General features: G+C 40.8%; 1 protein-coding gene across 10 annotated transcripts in view; it reads right to left on the reverse strand.

Moving 5' to 3' along the window:
• The window catches only part of MYO6 (myosin VI), a 426,976-nt gene that overhangs the window by 209,101 nt on the left and 200,046 nt on the right, over positions 1-17,829 (reverse strand). For all 10 annotated transcript variants that reach the window (XM_033936483.1, XM_033936482.1, XM_033936481.1 and 7 more), the window contains one exon: positions 14,243-14,387. In XM_033936483.1, the coding sequence (XP_033792374.1) occupies positions 14,243-14,387 (145 nt within the window). The remainder of the gene's footprint in view (positions 1-14,242; positions 14,388-17,829) is intronic.

Here is a 17,829-nt window from a genome sequence, read left to right on the forward strand (position 1 = left end):
ATCGACAATACACATTTACAGAATCAACAATTCAACTCATTGAAGATACATTTCATAACATTATGCAATAAATAAAGTGTGACTATGGCTTGGGAACCATAAAGAGACCCAATTAAGGCTTGGGAACCTTGGCTAAGAAATCCACCCACCCGTGGCTGGACTTGCCTGGCTATCGGGTGTGACCTCTTAGCGATGGGGTTGTCTGTTTGAATAAACTGGCAGTGGTTAAACCAACATGGACCAAAGCAAGTTTTGACAATATTTTAATAACTATTAAAAACATATGTAGTGTGCTTAATACTACTAAACAACATCCTTTACTGCTAACTAACATTCTTAGTGCCTGGCAATATTTAGCCATGTTCCACAATTAGGTTTTAAAACAAACAATAAACAGTAAATTTTGTGTGATGTACATTTCTTTCCTAGTTCAACTTGAATATTTGAAGATCCCTCCAATGACAAATAGAATTAATACTTTTAAATAGTTAGTTAAGCTGCTGAGATTGCTGGTGTCAAAACTGAAATACAAAGCTTCAAAAATGGGTAATTTGTTATTAATATTTTTGCTGCTCTGTTTGACTTGCAATATCTTTGCAAATAAACGGAAGCAGGCCTTGAAATTTTCACAGATTGATAACAATCAGTAGTTGAGTAGGTGTACCAAGTGAGAAGAAACCATTTAAATTTGTTACAAATCTATGGCACCCCAAAAATGAAGCAAAAAATTTGTGATTTGAGTTTTTGGCCAACTTTAGCATTAAGGCATTAGAAGAGCACTCAGCCTAGACTTTTGAAACTCTAAAAGCATAAGCACAAAAAGTTGTATATGTAGATTAAATTTCAGGCTAATGTTGGCAGTACTCTTTTGTACAGGAGGTCCTTGAAGTTGGCCATTTGTTTCGTACAACGCGCACAAAAATTTTAGGGCCTCTACTTAGGCACCTCTTAAGAGGCCCCTGTTACTACATGAATTTCATGTTTTTGAGGATGAAACTTTGCAGGGCTATTTTTCACCACCGTGAGAACGGGCTACTGGGTTTGATGGACCATTGGTTTGACCTAGTAAGGCTATTCTTATGTTATGTTCTTTCAAGCCAGAGCATCTATGTGCCAAGTTTTATTGAAATTGGAGACGGTAAGGTGGGAATCATTCAGAAAATTTATACAGTTGGTATGGAATGACCCTTATACAATGTACTGGTGATGATTTTTATGGGATGTCATCACGTCTTATCATCTAGTTCTGGTGCCTATGTTTTGGTTTTGTCCCGCAGAGTGATGAACTTTGTTGACATGAAAATGGCCCGATAGATGGCAATGAGATTAATGACATTGTATCAGGTGACATATGCCAGATTGATTGATAACTGCTTGTGCAATTTTGATCTGAATCCTAATAAAAAGGCACAAAGCTTGTAGGAAATCTTTGAGACAGGCCTGAGATTCAGTTGCCTTTAAACTGACCAGGTCTTGCCTTCAGAAAGCCTTTGTGATTATTTGCAAATGATCCTTGTGTATTTGTGTGAAGTTTTTTTTCTCTCTTTCTCCCTTAGCATTCCAGATGGGAAACAAAGGTTTGTGTTCCTGTTAGGATCATGGAGCTGACAAAGGGAGAAATGCAGTCAGCCTCGATTCTGGATAAGACCACCACAGGAACCACTCAGTCTGCATTCGAGCCCACTGCAGAAAGAACTTGGGGTAAGTCATTCAAGTCCACTGCTGATGAACCTGGGGTGAGATTGCTCCCAAGGGTAGGGACTCACAGAACTACAGAAGCAGACTGGCTAAACAGGAATCATGCAAGGCATGTGCTTGTGGGCAACAGAACTCAGCCTTGAGAGTCTGTATCTTCACACAGTCAGAGATGCCCCGGGGTGATCAGAATCCTCAACAACACCAAAAGCCTGCGATAGGATAATTAAAAACCCTTAAACTCTTAAATAATAAAGATTAAGTGCAAGCAGGACAGGCTCCCTACTCCTCGCTTGAAGAGAGTAAGACTGAGTGGGTGTAGCATGAAAACAAACAATGGGCTCTCTAAAACCCTCGCAACTAATGATGGTTTAGCCCAGGGATCTCAAAGTCCCTCCTTGAGGGCCGCAATCCAGTCGGGTTTTCAGGATTTCCCCAATGAATATGCACTGAAAGCAGTGCATGCACATAGATCTCATGCATAGTCATTGGGGAAATCCTGAAAACCCGACTGGATTGCGGCCCTCAAGGAGGGACTTCGAGACCCCTGATCTAACCCATTAACCTGTATTCAACAGTAACCAATCCAAGTCACAAGTACCTGGAAGAAATCCAAACAGTAGCAACATTCCATACTACCAATCCCAGGGCAAGCAGTGGTTTCCCCTATGTCTGTCTCTCAATAGCAGACAATAGACTTCTCCTCCAGAAAACTGTCCAAACCGTTTTTAGGCACAGTTATGCTAACCGCTGTTACCACATCCTCTGGCAACAAGTTCTAGAGTTTAACTATTCACTGAGTGAAAAAAAATATTTCCTCCTAATTGTTTTAAAGGTATTTCTATGTAATTGATGCAGCTAACTGAAAAACTGGCCACCTTGGAACTGGATTGTTTAACCTTTGAAGCAACAGTGTCAGCCCAGCAAAAGCTAAGTGTTAAATTTCTGAAAAGAATATTTAAGCTCAATGCTAACATAGAAACAAAACATTGTGGGCACATTAAGGCCAAATGGCCCATTCAGTCTGACCATCTGTAGCATCCACTACTTCCTCCTCTTCGTAAGAGATCCCATGTGCCTGTCCCACACTTTCTTGTATTCATACACAGTCTTTGTCTCCACCACCTCTACTGGGAGACTATTCCACACATCTACCACCCTTTCTGTAAAATAGTATTTCCTTAGATTACTCCTCATCCTATGCCCTCTCATTCTGGAGCTTCCTTTCAATGAAAGAGATTTGCCTCATGCGCATTTATGCCACGTAGGTATTTAAATGTCTCTATCATATCTCCCCCTCTCCCGCCTTTCCTCCAAAGTATACATATTGAGATCTTTAAGTCTATCCTCATATGCCTTATGACGAGGACCACCAACCATTTTAGTAGCCTTCCTATGGATCGACTCCATCCTGTTTATATCTTTTGATTGTGTATTCTCCAGAATTACATTACAGTAGAGATTTCTATTCCGCCATTACCTTGCAGTTCAAGGTGGATTACAAAAGAGTTATAGAAGGAAGGTTACAAAGTAAGATCACAGGTCATTTCCAAAGAGTAGATCGTGTAGTATCAGTGAGTTAGGGAGAGGAAAGGGAGAAGGAAGGTGCTCGTGGTATTACGTTTTTTTCAGGGATTTCTTGAAGAGTATAGTTTTTATTTCCTCTCTGAACATCTTGTAGTCTGGGGTTGTTATCAGTAGATCGGAGATTTGGTTATCTAATTTTGCTGCTTGAGTGGCTAGGAGGCCATTGTATAATTTTTTCCATTTAACTTCTTTGATTGGGGGGGATGTGAATGGGGTGTGTGTTTTTCTATGTCTGGTTGAGGTAGTTTGGATGAGGCGGTTGTTCAGGTAGATTGGGCTGTCTCCATTTATAGTTTTAAATAGTATACAGTAGAATTTAAATAATATTCTTTCCTGGATAGGAAGCCAGTGTGAGTTGAGGTATGCCTCTGTAATGTGGTCATGTTTCCTTAATGAGTAGACGAGTCTCAGAGCTGTATTTTGAATCGTTTGTAATTGTTTAATCATTGTTGCAGGGGAGATAGAGGATGTTGTAGTAGTCCAGAAGACCTAGGATTAGGGATTGTACTATGAGCTTGAATTGTGTTCTTTCGAAGAATTTTCAGACTTGTCTAACGTTTCTCATAACTGCGAAAGATTTCTGTATTGTTTTATTTATTTGTGGTTGCATGGTGCAGCATCTGTCAATTGTCATACATAGTAGTTTTAGGGTAGTTTGAATGGGGTAATTGATTGAGTTGATTTCTAAATTGGTTATGGTTGGCACTTTGTTATTTTCAAGGAGGAGAAATTTAGTTTTGTCTGGATTAAGTTTCAGTTTGTGGTCTTCCATCCAAGTCGTTACTGTATCTAGTGTTCAGTGTAGTGTGTCTGTCATTGAGAGCACTGTGAGAGAGAATAGTACACAAAGTTCTAAATGAGGTCTCCGTAACAATCATGTATCCCTAAACTCATTTCATTTGTCTCCTTGGACCATCAGTCTTTAAACTCGGATGAAACAGCGGTGTTCCCAGCTATTCACCGAGAATTTGTCATCAGTCCTCATAAGGAAAATATCATTTACTTTCTTTCATTTTCATTCAAGTATAATTATATGTGTATTCAATGCACTTGTGATTTAAAGTATTTGCACTTAGTTCCTTAATATATTACTTCCTTCAAACAGTAACTTATTCTTCAAAGAATCCAAATTTATATCATGGGGTGCATTCAGGCATTTTGAGGTAATTTTGGGATCAGTACACTAAAAAATAAAATTTAAACGTGTGTGCAACTATGATAATCAGTTAGTACATGGCCATTGCCATGTGCTGATTAGCATATGAGTCCTTACCACCTACAAAATAGGTGGCAGTCAGGATTCATGCACTATTGGCCATATGCTAATAGGAAAATTAGTGGGCCATTATTGAAAAAAATAGAAAAACAAAACCAAAACTGCGTTTTACTAGCTGTGCTAAAAGTGACCTCAACGTGCAGTAAATGTCGTCAGCCATTTTACTCCAGCAGTATAAATGGTCTTAGTGTGTGGGTATGACTAGTGTGACCAAATGGCTCCAGAAAAAAGGGGACGGATTGAGACATTCATTTTACTTCCATTGAAAGCAACCAAGATGTCTCAATCTGTTCTCCTTACTTCCATTGCTTTCAATGGAAGTAAAACCCGGATGTCTCAGTCCGTCCCCTTTTTTCTGGAGCCATATGGTCACACTAGGTATGACACAAGTAAGGGCTTGCTAAGGCTACTTTTTACCTCTGCTTGGTAAAACAACCCCTAAGTGATTTGCATTATTCATGGAAACAAAAATTTGGTAGCTCTTTTAACAAACAGTGCTAAAAAGTGGCCTTAACATGCCCTTACATAACATAACTTTATTCTTCTTTACCGCCACAATCATACGACTTCTAGGCAGTTTACACTGAAGAGAGCTGGATAATCAGCGATTTACAAAATACAAATAGTAAAAGTACAACATATTTCTCAAGGATAGTCGGTATAGAATTATTAAATTTAGTATGACTTCTGTTTAGGAAATAAATCTGTCAAACAATATAGTCTTAATTTCTTTCCGAAATGCGCCATAGGTCAACCTGGCTCCATTGATGTAATTGCCTACGTGGGTCATATCTCAGTGCTAAGGCCATTTTTACTGTTAGGGTAAAATGGTTGATATTTCTGTTTTCCTTATTAAAGGCCGGCCACACGCTGATTGTGCCATTAGTATGTGAGCCCCTACTGCCACCCATCATGCAGGCAATAAGGGTCTGATTCTTTAAATGGTGCCTAACTCGGTAGGTGCCTAGGAAAACAGCACCTGCCACAAGTCAATCAAAGTAGAATCGTGTCTAGCAGCCCTAAATCGAGTTAAGAACCAGTAGGCACCTGGTATATTAGACTAGGGTTGCTGGAATATTAAACTACGGTTTTCATGAGCTAAAATACAAGTGCCTAACTCAATCCACACCCAAATTCTGCCCCCTAACTACGCCTACTCTTCGTGTAAGCATCTCGGTGTAGACATTTATCGTGAGGAAGTAGACGCCTGCTAAGTTAGGCATCTACTAATTACTTTTTAAATTGGTTTTTTTTTTATCATGTTTAAAGGTGCTTTCAATCAGTGCCAATTAACCAATTTAAAAAAAATTAGTAGCCTACATCAGTAGGCGCCTCAATCTAGGCACCTACCAGTAAGCGCCATTTATAGAATCGAGGCCCAAGGGCTCAAGCGCTCACATGTTAGCACGTAGCAATGAAGCTGTGCTAACTGATTAGTAGAACATCTCAGCGCACCTCAGAGTAAGACATTTTTTGGATGAATTACTGTGATTCTCACATGCAGAAATAAAAGTTTAAAAAATCTGAAAAAATATAAGGCGATACCTTTTTCATAAGATTAATTTATCATACTCTACCACAGACAACAAAACCTTCAAAAAAGAAACAAAAACCCTACTCTTCAAAAGACACATAAAACCAATATAGCACAACCAGACTTGTCCCAAGCTTCACCTGAAACACTATCTACCCTTAGCAAATTAGAAAATGTTCAGACTATTCCTAAAGTTCTTCTTAATACCATAATAATTCTTATGTAATCCGCCTTGTACCGCAAGGTAATGGCGGAATAGAAATCACTAATGTAATGTAATACTTTTTTAGCAGCTTTTTTGAGTTATATGCCCTTCATCAGGTCAAAATAAGCCAGTCAAAAACAAAAGATGAATGTTTATTTAGTAATGTTCCATCTAAACTGTGCAGAAGTCCTTCAACCACATCCCTGTCAATGGGGAATGATGCTTCAATACAGTGTTTTCTCTCTTTCTTTTCTTTTAACTTTATGTCATTGAAAATTCTATATATTTTAAGCAAGAGACTTATCTTAACCTGAAAACTTTTCCAAATTCAATACAATCAAATAAGGAAATATATAAACTCAGTAATGTTAAGAAAATTTAGACCGCAAATTATAGGGAGACCCAAAGAAATCTCCAGAGAAGAAATCGAGAAACAACAATTTAATTACTTGTGACAGTTTTGCCTCTAAGCTGTGTGAAAGTTATTCAGAGATTGCCTATCTCTTGCTATTGAAAATAAGATACTGAAATGCCCTCCACTGGCAGAAATGTACTTGGAGAACTCATACATAGCTTGGAGGCAACATCATATATTTTGTTTACTTCTCTTCATCTCCTAAACTTCGACTTTATGATCATTTTCTTATGTAGAACTGTCATATGGTATAATTCACAACATGAAAAATTTAGGTAATGCCATTTTTATGGATTAAAAGTTACAATCCTTATAACATAGCCATACATTTGGTAGACTTCAATCATATCTCCCCTTAGCCATCTCTTTTCCAAGGAGTTCTATCCCCTTTACCACCTTGGTCGCTCTTCTTTGAACCTTTTCCAGTGCCACTGTATCTTTCTTGAGATAAGGAGACCAGAATTGAATACAATACTCCAGGTGAGGTCATACCATTGAGCGATTCAGAGGCATTATAACATTCTTAGTCTTGTTAACCATCCCTTTTTTAATAATCCATAGCATTTTGTTTGCTTTTTTGGCCGCCACAACATATTGGGCGGAAGTTTCATGGTATTGTCTACAATGACACCCAGATCTTTACTTGGGCACTAACCCCCAAGGTGGACCCTAGCACTGTGATTCAGGTTATTCTTCCCTTTGTCCACATTAAATTTAATCTGTCACTTGGACGCCCAATCTTACAATTTCCTAAGGTCTGCCAGTCTGCCTGCAATTTTTCATAATCTGCATGCATTTTGACAACTTTGAACAGTTTTAGTGTCATCTGCAAATTTAATCACCTCACTTATTGTTCCAATTTTGAGAAAGAGGGGAGCAGACACTGAATGGAAGTGGAGATAGGGGGCAGATGATGGATGGAAGTGGACAGAGAGGCATAGATGCTGGATGGAAGGGTTAGAGAAAGAGAGCACATGATGGAAGGAGGGGATAATTTTTTTTTAAAAAGGGGGAAGAGGATAGAGTTAGTGAAATATTGGAGAGGTGAGGGAAAGAGATGGTAATCCAGAATATGCAGAAAATAGAATTCATGTGAGAGTCTGAGCTTTTACCACTGTGGCCTGCAATAAAAAAACCTTAACGCAACTTTCATAAAAGGGGGGAAGGGGTTATTTGTTAATTTGTAAAGTGATGACTGCTATTTCTCTGTTTTTTCAAATTTACATCTGCCATCTTTATATTTTGCTCAATATTAGGGACATGAATCACTATTTTCTGTGGTGTTGCATTGTATGCAGAGTCCAGCTCCTTGGAGGTTCAGTTTAACTTTTGTCTATATATTTCTATTTTACCCCCCCCCCCTTTTTTTTTCTTTTTTTACAAATGCATAGCGTGGTTTTTAGCGCCAGCCATGGCGGTAACAGCTCTGATGCTCGGAGCTGTTACTGCCATGACTGGTGCAAAACACTGTGCTACAGTTTTGTAAAAAGGGAGGTGGCGGGGGTAGCATCATCTACACCCCTCCCCCGTTCCAGCAGGGGAGAGAATTACAAGAGGAGCAGCGCTGACGGTGCTCAGCACCAACTGCCAGTTTCACTAGTGGCCAGATCGGGAGCCCTTTCCAGCAGGGCATCTAGCATCATCTACACCCCTCCCCCGTTCCAGCAAGGGAGAGCCGACAGTTGAGAGCTGCAGTCTGACGCTCAAACCAACGGGGCTCCTTTCTGACTAACTCACCGCCCTCCCCCTCCTTGGCTTATCGAGATCCACTGGGGGTCAAATTTTATTACTGTCTATACTCTTGTTTTAGCTCCATATTTTTTATTATTGTCCATGCTCTTGTTTTAGTTGCCTAAGTTTATTACTGTCTGTGCTTTTGTTCAGTGCCAAATTGCATTACTGCCAAAGGTTTCGCCTTTCTTCCCTACTCTTGATTATGCACTCAGCCAGCCTAATTAAGTCCCCTGCCCCTTCCTTAGCTAACACTAATCCCCCCCTGCTGCAGACTTTCACACACCAATCATCCGGCCCTAACCCCGCCATGAATCCTTTCTTCTGGTTCCTTCTCCTCCTATTCTGCTCACCTCTCTACTCTTCCCTCTGTCTGATACCCCCCTCCCCCAACCTACTCAACCCACCAAACACCAATAATATTTGCCCTGGCCTCAGAATCCCCCCTTTCAAGAAAAATCTCCGAAAAGTCAACCTAAACTCACTAAAGCCCCTGCCCCCAGCCAATCTTCCCAATGCTGTCTCTGACTCTCTCATCCCAGTCCCGACTCTTTATTGCAATGCCAGATCAGCATGCAATAAGACCCAAATCTTGAAGGACTTCTAGATGAGTTCGACCCTGGATTCCTGTGCATCACGGAATCATGGATTGCCAAAGATGATCTTTTAACACAAAATGAGCTCCTCCCCCATGGTTATCAAGGCCTCTTCTCCCCCAGATCCAACCGAAAAGGAGGCGGACTGGCACTGCTCTACAAATCTTTCTTTGACGTCCAGCTCCTCAAGAAGGGCACTCACGCCTCTCTAGAATATATGCTTGTCTCTGTCAATGATGAACTCCGCACTCACCCATTGGGCATCTTATTACTATACCACCCCTTGAAACAACTCCTCCAATCTCGTCTTTGAGGCTATAACAAACGCCTTTCTTAAATTTCAAAGACTACTGATTGTTGGTGATATTAATCTCCTCCTTGATGACACCAACAGCAAGGACACGATCGAATTTAACAACTTCCTTACCTCTCTAGGTTTTCCCTCACCTACCTCTTCTCCAACCCACGAAAAAGGACATACACTAGACTTCACCACTTTCCTCTACCTTACTGCCTTCAAAACTTCAACCGATGACATCCGTTGGGAACAAGTCCCTTGGTCTGACCACTTCTTAGGGGCTACTTGCCTCCCCATTTTCATGTCACACCTTGAATCCCCATCTCATTCCTCCCATTCAAAAACCTTCCGCAAGAAAATTTCGAGTAATCTTTTCTGGTCCAAATTTCTCAACCAACTCTCCTCCAATCCTAAGCCTACAGACTCTGAATCCTGCTGGTGCAATTGGATCTCCCTCTCCGAATCCATCTATCACTCCCTCACTCCAATATCCACAAAACCTATCTCCGACCCCCGAAAGGCCCCTTGGTATCTACCGCTCCATAGAGAGCTGAAACAGAAATGTTGCACTTTGGAGCGCAAATGGAAAAAATATAAATCCCCTCAGATAGACAGACCTGGAGGGTCAATATTAAACTTTACAATTCATTACTAAAAAAAGCCAGGAAGAATTTCTTCGGAGATAATATCTCCAGATCCAACAACCAGATCAGTGCGCTCTTTAACTATAAAAAAGGACCCATCCTTGCTCCCCTCGTCTCTATCAGCAGATGCCCTTGCAAAATTCTTCAATGAAAAGGTTACCACCCTAAGATGCTCCTTCCCGCCTACAGTCTCCTACAACTCCCTAATCTCTACCTACCTCAACCCTTCCCTACCTGTCTCCAATCCCATTCCAGCCGACAGATCCTGGACCGTTTTTGAGCTTGTTTCCGAATTGCAAGTCTCCAAACTCTGCCTCAAACTAAAAACTTGCAAATGTACCTTGGATCCTTTCCCCTCCTACCTATTCGAGAATATCTCTACACAGGCCATCACTTCCCTCACCAAACTTATAAACGATGCTCTAACATCGGGCCTTTTCTCCTCCAAAATGGGACATATTGCAATAACCCCTCTACTGAAAAAGACCGACCTTGGCCCCTCTATTCCCTCCAATTACCGTCCAATAGCAAATATCCCTCTCCTAACCAAGATGTTAGAATCCATCATATCCACTCAACTCTCATCCTACCTAGAAAGATTCTCCTACCCCACCAATTTGGCTTCAGACCCAACTTCAGCACCAAATCCCTATTAGCCTCACTAATCTCTAAGGTACAACAACTTCATTCTCACAACAAATTCGCTGTACTTCTAAAATTCGACCTCTCCGCAGCTTTCGACGTCGTCCATCATGATATCCTAATCTTCCAACTCTCTGAAATAGGTATAAGTTCCACAGTCCTAGACTGGTTCTCGAAATTCCTACGATTACGCTCCTACACCGTTAACATAAACGGTACCTCATCCCCTCCCTGGAAGCCGATATGTGGAGTCCCGCAAGACTCACCCCTCTCTCCTATCCTTTTCAATATTTACATGTCCTTTTTGAAACTCCTTCATCTATCCCCCCTGGAAACTCTCTACACCTATGCTGATGATATCCTCATCCTCCTTGAGACCGACTCGAACCTCACTAACCTCGCTGAGAACATATCCGCATGTATAATGAGCCTTCAATCCTGGGCACATTCTGTACAAATGAAATTGAATGAGTCCAAAACAAAACTACTTTGGCTCGGCCCAATATTAGGTCATTTACCCACCTCCATCCCATTATCTTCTGGCTCCACTCTTCAGCTTGAGTTTTCAAGCAAAGTCCTTGGCATCATCATAGACTCCTCTCTCTCCTTCAATGACCACCTCAACTTCTTGGTAAAAAAATCTTTAGTCTTCATATGCTGAGGAAAGTGAGATCGTACTTTCATCATTCTCACTTCGTCGTCCTTGTTCAATCCACCATCCTCTCTAGACTGGATTATTGCAACTCCATCTACTTAAGCCTAACTAAAAAAAAACTCCATAGACTTCAGCTAATCCAGAACGCCGCGGCCAAGCTTATTTTCGCTAAAGGCAAGTTCAACCACGTCTCCCCACTCCTGTCCAAACTTCACTGGCTCCCAGTTCACTCCAGAGTCCTCTTTAAATGTGCCTGTTTAGCTTTCAAGATCCTACATGGCATCCTCCCTCCCATTATCCCACTCTTCTGGAACTCCTCTAACCCTAATTCCACTAGATCCTCCCAAAAACTGAAACTATCATTCCCCTCTGCAAAAGGTATATCCCGCTTAGGAAAACTAGGAACATCCCTCCCCTTTAGAACCACAGAACTCTGGAACAACCTCACATCCCCGCTCAGAATTTCAAGCTCCCTCCAATCCTTCCGCAAGCACCTGAAAACTTGTATCTTTTCAAAAATCTAACACTTCCCGCTCTTTGGTACCCTTTCCCCCTTTATCTTCCTAGCTCCTTTCCTATAACCCTTCATTGTAGCTCCTTTTCAACCTAACCCTGTAAACCATGCCGAGCTCTACGCTTGTGGAGATGGTGCGGTATACAAACCTAAAATTTATTTTAGTTTAGTTTAGTTTGTGATTACATATTACAGACTGGGCGAAGGTGGTTTCTGTGTTCTGTGTGTACGAAAGACATGGTTCTCTGTTAACACTGACTGTGCAGGCTCAGTCTGTACTAGTCTGGCTTGCCTAGTTTTACAGTAGGTGTATTGATGTTCTACTGCTCAATGCAGTATGTAAAATGCTGCCTTTTCCTAGGTACACTCTTGTTGGTATGTTGGCAGTACCACACTCAGGAGATAATAAAAAGCAGAAGAAAAAGTGGGATTCTAATGATTTTGCTTCTACAGTTGAACTATCTAAAACAAACAACTGTGTTGTTTCTGATGTTGCTACCTTAGAGGCCCTTTCACAAAGTTGTAGCAGAACAAGTGGTCTTAGCATTCCCTTAAGCCGTTTTTCATACACTAAGGCCATTTTTACCGCAACCGTATAAATGGCCTTTTTCTATTTTCTGCACTAATAGCAATGTGCTAATGTTGCTAGTAGCACGCGGCCATTTTAAAAAGCTAATACATATGCACTTACTGCAACCTGTTTTGGAGGTAGTAAGGGCTCATACGTTATTTCTGCGCTAATAAGGTACTGCGTGGTAATGTAGCTGCACTACTTGATTATCACAGGAATGTCCACTCTCTGCACCCAGACACATTATAATTGAGTTTATAAAATTGTAAAATTAACAAAAAATTAAATTTGATAGTTATTTAAAGTTCTTTAAGCTATGTATGGGTAATTGTAATAACGGTGAAACTAAAGTAAATAGAATAGAATTGCCAATCAATGCAATGGATGAGTTTGTAATTGAGTACAAATTAACTCAAAACGCGACTCTATAATTGATAAGCAAACACACATTTCATTATCCACAATTTGAAATCATTCTCTTCTTTTTATTTAATTTCTGTCAGAGCTGAAAATCCAAGTTCGCAAAGATAAGAAGATCCAAATGATAACAAAGCCTTGATTGCTTTGTTGCTCAAGTTAGAGTAACAACTGCATAAAGAGTAAAAATAAAACTAAAATTACTTTCCGTTAATTTTCAAGGACCAATCACATCAAAGAATGATGCTTGTCTTGAGCGATTGAATCCTTATGCACACAGAAGCTCATAACATTGACAAACTCTTGAGTACGCAACATACATGTCATCTATCCTAGTGTATACTTATGAAGGGAATTTTAAAAAATAAAGTAAAATTCTGGAATTTCTCATGGCACACCCAGAAGCTCTTCGAGGCACACAGTTTGAGAGACATGGCCCTAGAACCAAGTTATCCCCCCCTCCCCTGTCCCTCTCAAACCTCAGCAAACTTTTCTCTGCCTGGAAAGTCTGGTATCTGTCTGTGTATTCATTACCTCCCGCCTCTTTGGATGCTGTGGCATTTGCTTTGGAAGTTTTAGACACTACTGGGACAATGGGAAGCAGAATACATCAGAGGGTCAATGCATAATGGGCAGTTAATAAATCCTTCTCCCAGCTGATGACATAGATTGCTGATGTCACCCCCATTTCCTGTGTGCGCTGATGCAACAGATGTGACTGATTATATCATCCCTAGTCTGCACAAGGCCAAGGTAAAGCCTTACTCTGAACCTTAGGCTTATCTCTAGTTTGCCTATGCCTAAATCCTGCCCTGCCCAGGAGCACAGCTTGGAGAAAGCAGAAGCCTACATATGCAGAAAGTAGAAGCCTACACATGCAGAAAGTGAGAAAGTGTGACGCTGGAGAAAGTGTGACGCTGTGTGAGAAGATTTGTGCACTATTATTCTAGAAGGTTATTTTATAAAGCAACATGCAGGCATACATTGCCTTTCTAACATAAATGTTGTTCAAAATCACCCAACTTGAATTCATGCTTTGTTGAAAATGTGTCAGTGATAAATATGTTTGGTTCACCTTTTAATCATACTGTATGAGAAAAAGGTGCACCAACTGTACACAGGTCTTTCAAGCTTTTTTTTTTTATAGGTGCCTCACTATAAAATTAACCCTGAAGGTTTGTAACCTAAATGTTCTCCAAGCTGAATTATGCAATGAAACATATCACTAAAGAATGTGGGTGAAGGTTACTAGTTTATTTTATACCCCTCAGTAGTAAGGCAATAAAGGAGACCTGAACTTCTCTTTTATTAAAGGCAGTTCTTTTAAATAAGAATTAAGGCTAAAATACACAGATCAGTTTATACTGTACAATAAAAATATATGCTCTCAGTTTCCTTACTGCACTGAAAGAAACAACAACAACAACAAAAAAAAACCCAACCCAACAATTTCCAAGCTTACTTGATAACTGTGCCTTTAGTGCCCCCTGCTGTTGTAAGCATGACTCTGGAGGTTAAGCTGACTCGCAGATCCTCCTGATCCAACCCTAGCAGTTCTGCACATGACTCCAGTGACTGACTAGATTTGTTCTTTAGGGTGCATCCACCTAATGAAGAGATTAAGAAAAACAATTAGCCACTTTCAATACCAAAGACACCAGTCAACTTACAGTCTAAATTCTATATTACCAGTAATTTAGGATCTAACTAAGGTTGTTATAAATACTGGACAGAGATTTTACCCAGTTGTTCAAGATACACAAAAGGAAAAACATACACAGTCTAAATATTCAGTTGGCTTTGAGTGTGAACAGAACCACAAACCTTAAACATTAAAAAAATAGAGTTGACTTAAGAAACATTCACTAAATACATAATAGCAATCTCTCATACACACACTATTTCAAAGTAACTTTGCAATATCAGCAAGTATAAAACTATTCCAGGAGTGTGCTGGACCATGGGCGAAAAACAGCCTATATGTTTCTCCACACATCTGCACAGCTGTAAGACACTGCATTGATTGAGATGTCAGGGTCTGTTCTACATGCAGCACTGAATAGTAACATCATAAATATCAGTCAGTGAAGAACTGAATGGTCTATCCAATCTGCCCAACAAAGAGGCCATTCTGCACAGGTTCCACTTCATGATTAAATGCTGGCATACTGTAACAGGGTGCATTTCCCGTCACCGGCCAGCAGAGGGAAGACTCGTTGTATCGGGCAATGGTGCGCCTGCATTTGGAGTACTGCGTCCAATATTGGTCGCTGTACCTTAAGAAAGATATGGCGTTAGTCGAGAGGGTTCAGAAGAGAGCGACGCGTCTGATAAAAGGTATGGAAAACCTGTCATATGCTGAGAGATTGGAGAAGCTGGGTCTCTTTTCCCTGGAGAAGAGGAGACTTAGAGGGGATATGATAGAGACTTATAAGATCATGAAGAGCATAGAAAGAGTAGAGAAGGACAGATTCTTCAAACTTTCAAATAATAAAAGAACAAGAGGGCACTCGGAAAAGTTGATAGGAGACAGATTCAAAACAAATACTAGGAAGTTCTTTTTTACCCAACGTGTGGTGGACACCTGGAATGCGCTTCCAGAGGACGTGATTGGGCAGAGTACGGTACTGGGGTTCAAGAAAGGATTAGACAAATTCCTACTGGAAAAGAGGATAGAGGGGTATAGATAGAAGATTACTGCACAGGTCCTGGACCTGCTGGGCCACCGCGTGAGCGGACTGCTGGGCATGATGGACCTCGGGTCTGACCCAGCAGAGGCATTTCTTATGTTCTTAAGTTCATTTGCATGTGTATACTGCAAAGATACCTGGGAGCTCTCTACTCACCCTGAGTGGAAAATGGGTTAGAAAACACTCCCAGAACAAAAAACCTGGAACTGTACAGCTCTGGTGACCCTTGGTAATCCTAATTATCTGAGCAACCGGAGCATCCAGTGGGAAGTGGGACCAGTGTGCTCAGGGAGAATATTTGAGCGACGAGTGACAGGAAGGTCCACGGGGAACAGTGGTATTGTGATTCTGAATGACTGGTGTTAGGAAGGTCTTTGAGGACCAGAGTATCAGTTGTATCCTGGCTGATGGTGACTGGCTGGTGGCAACCAGCAGAGAGATTGGTACTGGTACCGGAAGCAGCCAGAAAACCCAGAAGTCCAGGGACTGGTAGAGATCGGCACTATCTGTGGTGGCTACATTAGACTGGGGTAGGATGTCCCGAGGTGCCTGGTGGTGAAGTGACTACTCAGCCCATCACATATACTCAATCTCTCTCCCTGCCAATTTGGGGGACACAGACCATAGAAATCAGTCCAGCACTAGTTCTACTTCCCAATTATCAAAGTTGCCATTGAAACCTATTCCAGCCTTGATCCTGATCTACTTTACCATTTATGGGACCCAGACCATAGAAGTCTACTTGGCACTGGTCTTACTTCCCAACCTCTGAACAAAATCATACAGTCCATGCCACATACTTAGCTGCCACCTTTCCAAATCCCATGTTCAATCACACTATGTAAGACACATGAACTTACCCATTAGTAAGCACAGATATTCAATGTGCCAGGTAACATGCAATTAACTAATAGCATGTAAGACTATTCCCAGGTAGTAGCACCTGAGAGTTTTCAAACTCTGAATATGGCCAATTATTACAGATCAATATCGTAAAGTAAAAAATCCCAGATTACAAATGCCTAGGCAAGTTCACTATGCTGTTTGAACATGCGATGTAAATTTGAATTTGCTAGCTTGTTAAATCACTAGTGAGTATATCTAAAATAAAATTTTAAAGCAGGCAGAAAGAAAGCACTATGGACAGAGTACCCGACTTGTGCTCTTCACAGAGTTCAATTCAATGTGAAAGCCACTAGACAGGTACCATGGATCAATGTTTCTCAACTCTGTCCTGGAGTACTCCCTCGCCAGTCAGGTTTTCAGGATCTCCACAATGAATATGCATGAAAGAAACTTGAATATAATGGAGGTAGTATATGCAAATCAAGTTTATGCATATTCATTGTGGATATCCTGAAAACCTGATTGGCAAGGCTGTACTCCAGGACCGAGTTAAGAAATGCTGTCATGGATCACTGTTTAGTTTTATTTATTTTTCTTTACCACAGGATACATTTATGCAGACTTGTGGAAATGATAAATACATCTAATTGCAGAAAAGTTCAACAAAGCCATTCTATATGTTTATTCATGCACAAGTGAAGCAGATTCTACCAGGGATGGCTCAATCAAATAGGTACCTAAGGCAGGTGCTTCTGGGGATTGCCAAAGAGCAGCTAAAACAAGGCAAAGCAATAGGTCCTGAGAATTTGAAAAAAAAAAAAATCTCAAAGAAAAACCAGGATGTATTTTTACTACTACTGCTATTATTTCTATAGCAGTACCAGATATACACAGCACTGCACAGAGTCACAAAGAAAGTCCCTTCTCAAAAAAGCTTATAATCTAGACAGACAAGACAGACAAACAGGATGTCATGGATAAAGTTAAAGGGAACGGTTAATCTGCTGGCTGGATTGGAGGACAATCAAGCCATTGCGACATCACTGATGAGGTTGGTCCTTATTGGTGGAATGAGGCATTATGACATCACAATCTCAGCTCTGCTTCCCAAAGACAAACAGGATGTCATGGATACAGTTAAGGGGAATAGTTAATCAGCGAGCTGGGTTGGAGGGCAGAGGAGTAGGGTTAAGGATTGAAAGCTATATCAAAAAGGTGGGTTTTCAGTCTGCTTTTAAACAAGGGAAGGGGCTTGACGGACAAACTCAGGTAATTTATTCCAGGAATAGATGAAAAGGAACAAAGTCCAGAATTGGAAGTGGAAGAGAAGGGTAAAGCTAAGAGTGGCGGTGTTGGAAAAAGGGCTCACATGCTCATGTGCTAATTTGGAAATTAGCGTATATCCAATTAATGGAGGAAGGCGGCCATTGTATACCAGTGCTAAAAGCAGCCTCAGCGCACTTGAAAAGCACATGCTAGCCATAGTGCAGGCTACATTTTTGCACAGCTTAGT

Source organism: Geotrypetes seraphini, chromosome 3 (assembly GCF_902459505.1).
Source record: "Geotrypetes seraphini chromosome 3, aGeoSer1.1, whole genome shotgun sequence".
In the NCBI taxonomy this organism is placed as follows: domain Eukaryota; kingdom Metazoa; phylum Chordata; class Amphibia; order Gymnophiona; family Dermophiidae; genus Geotrypetes; species Geotrypetes seraphini.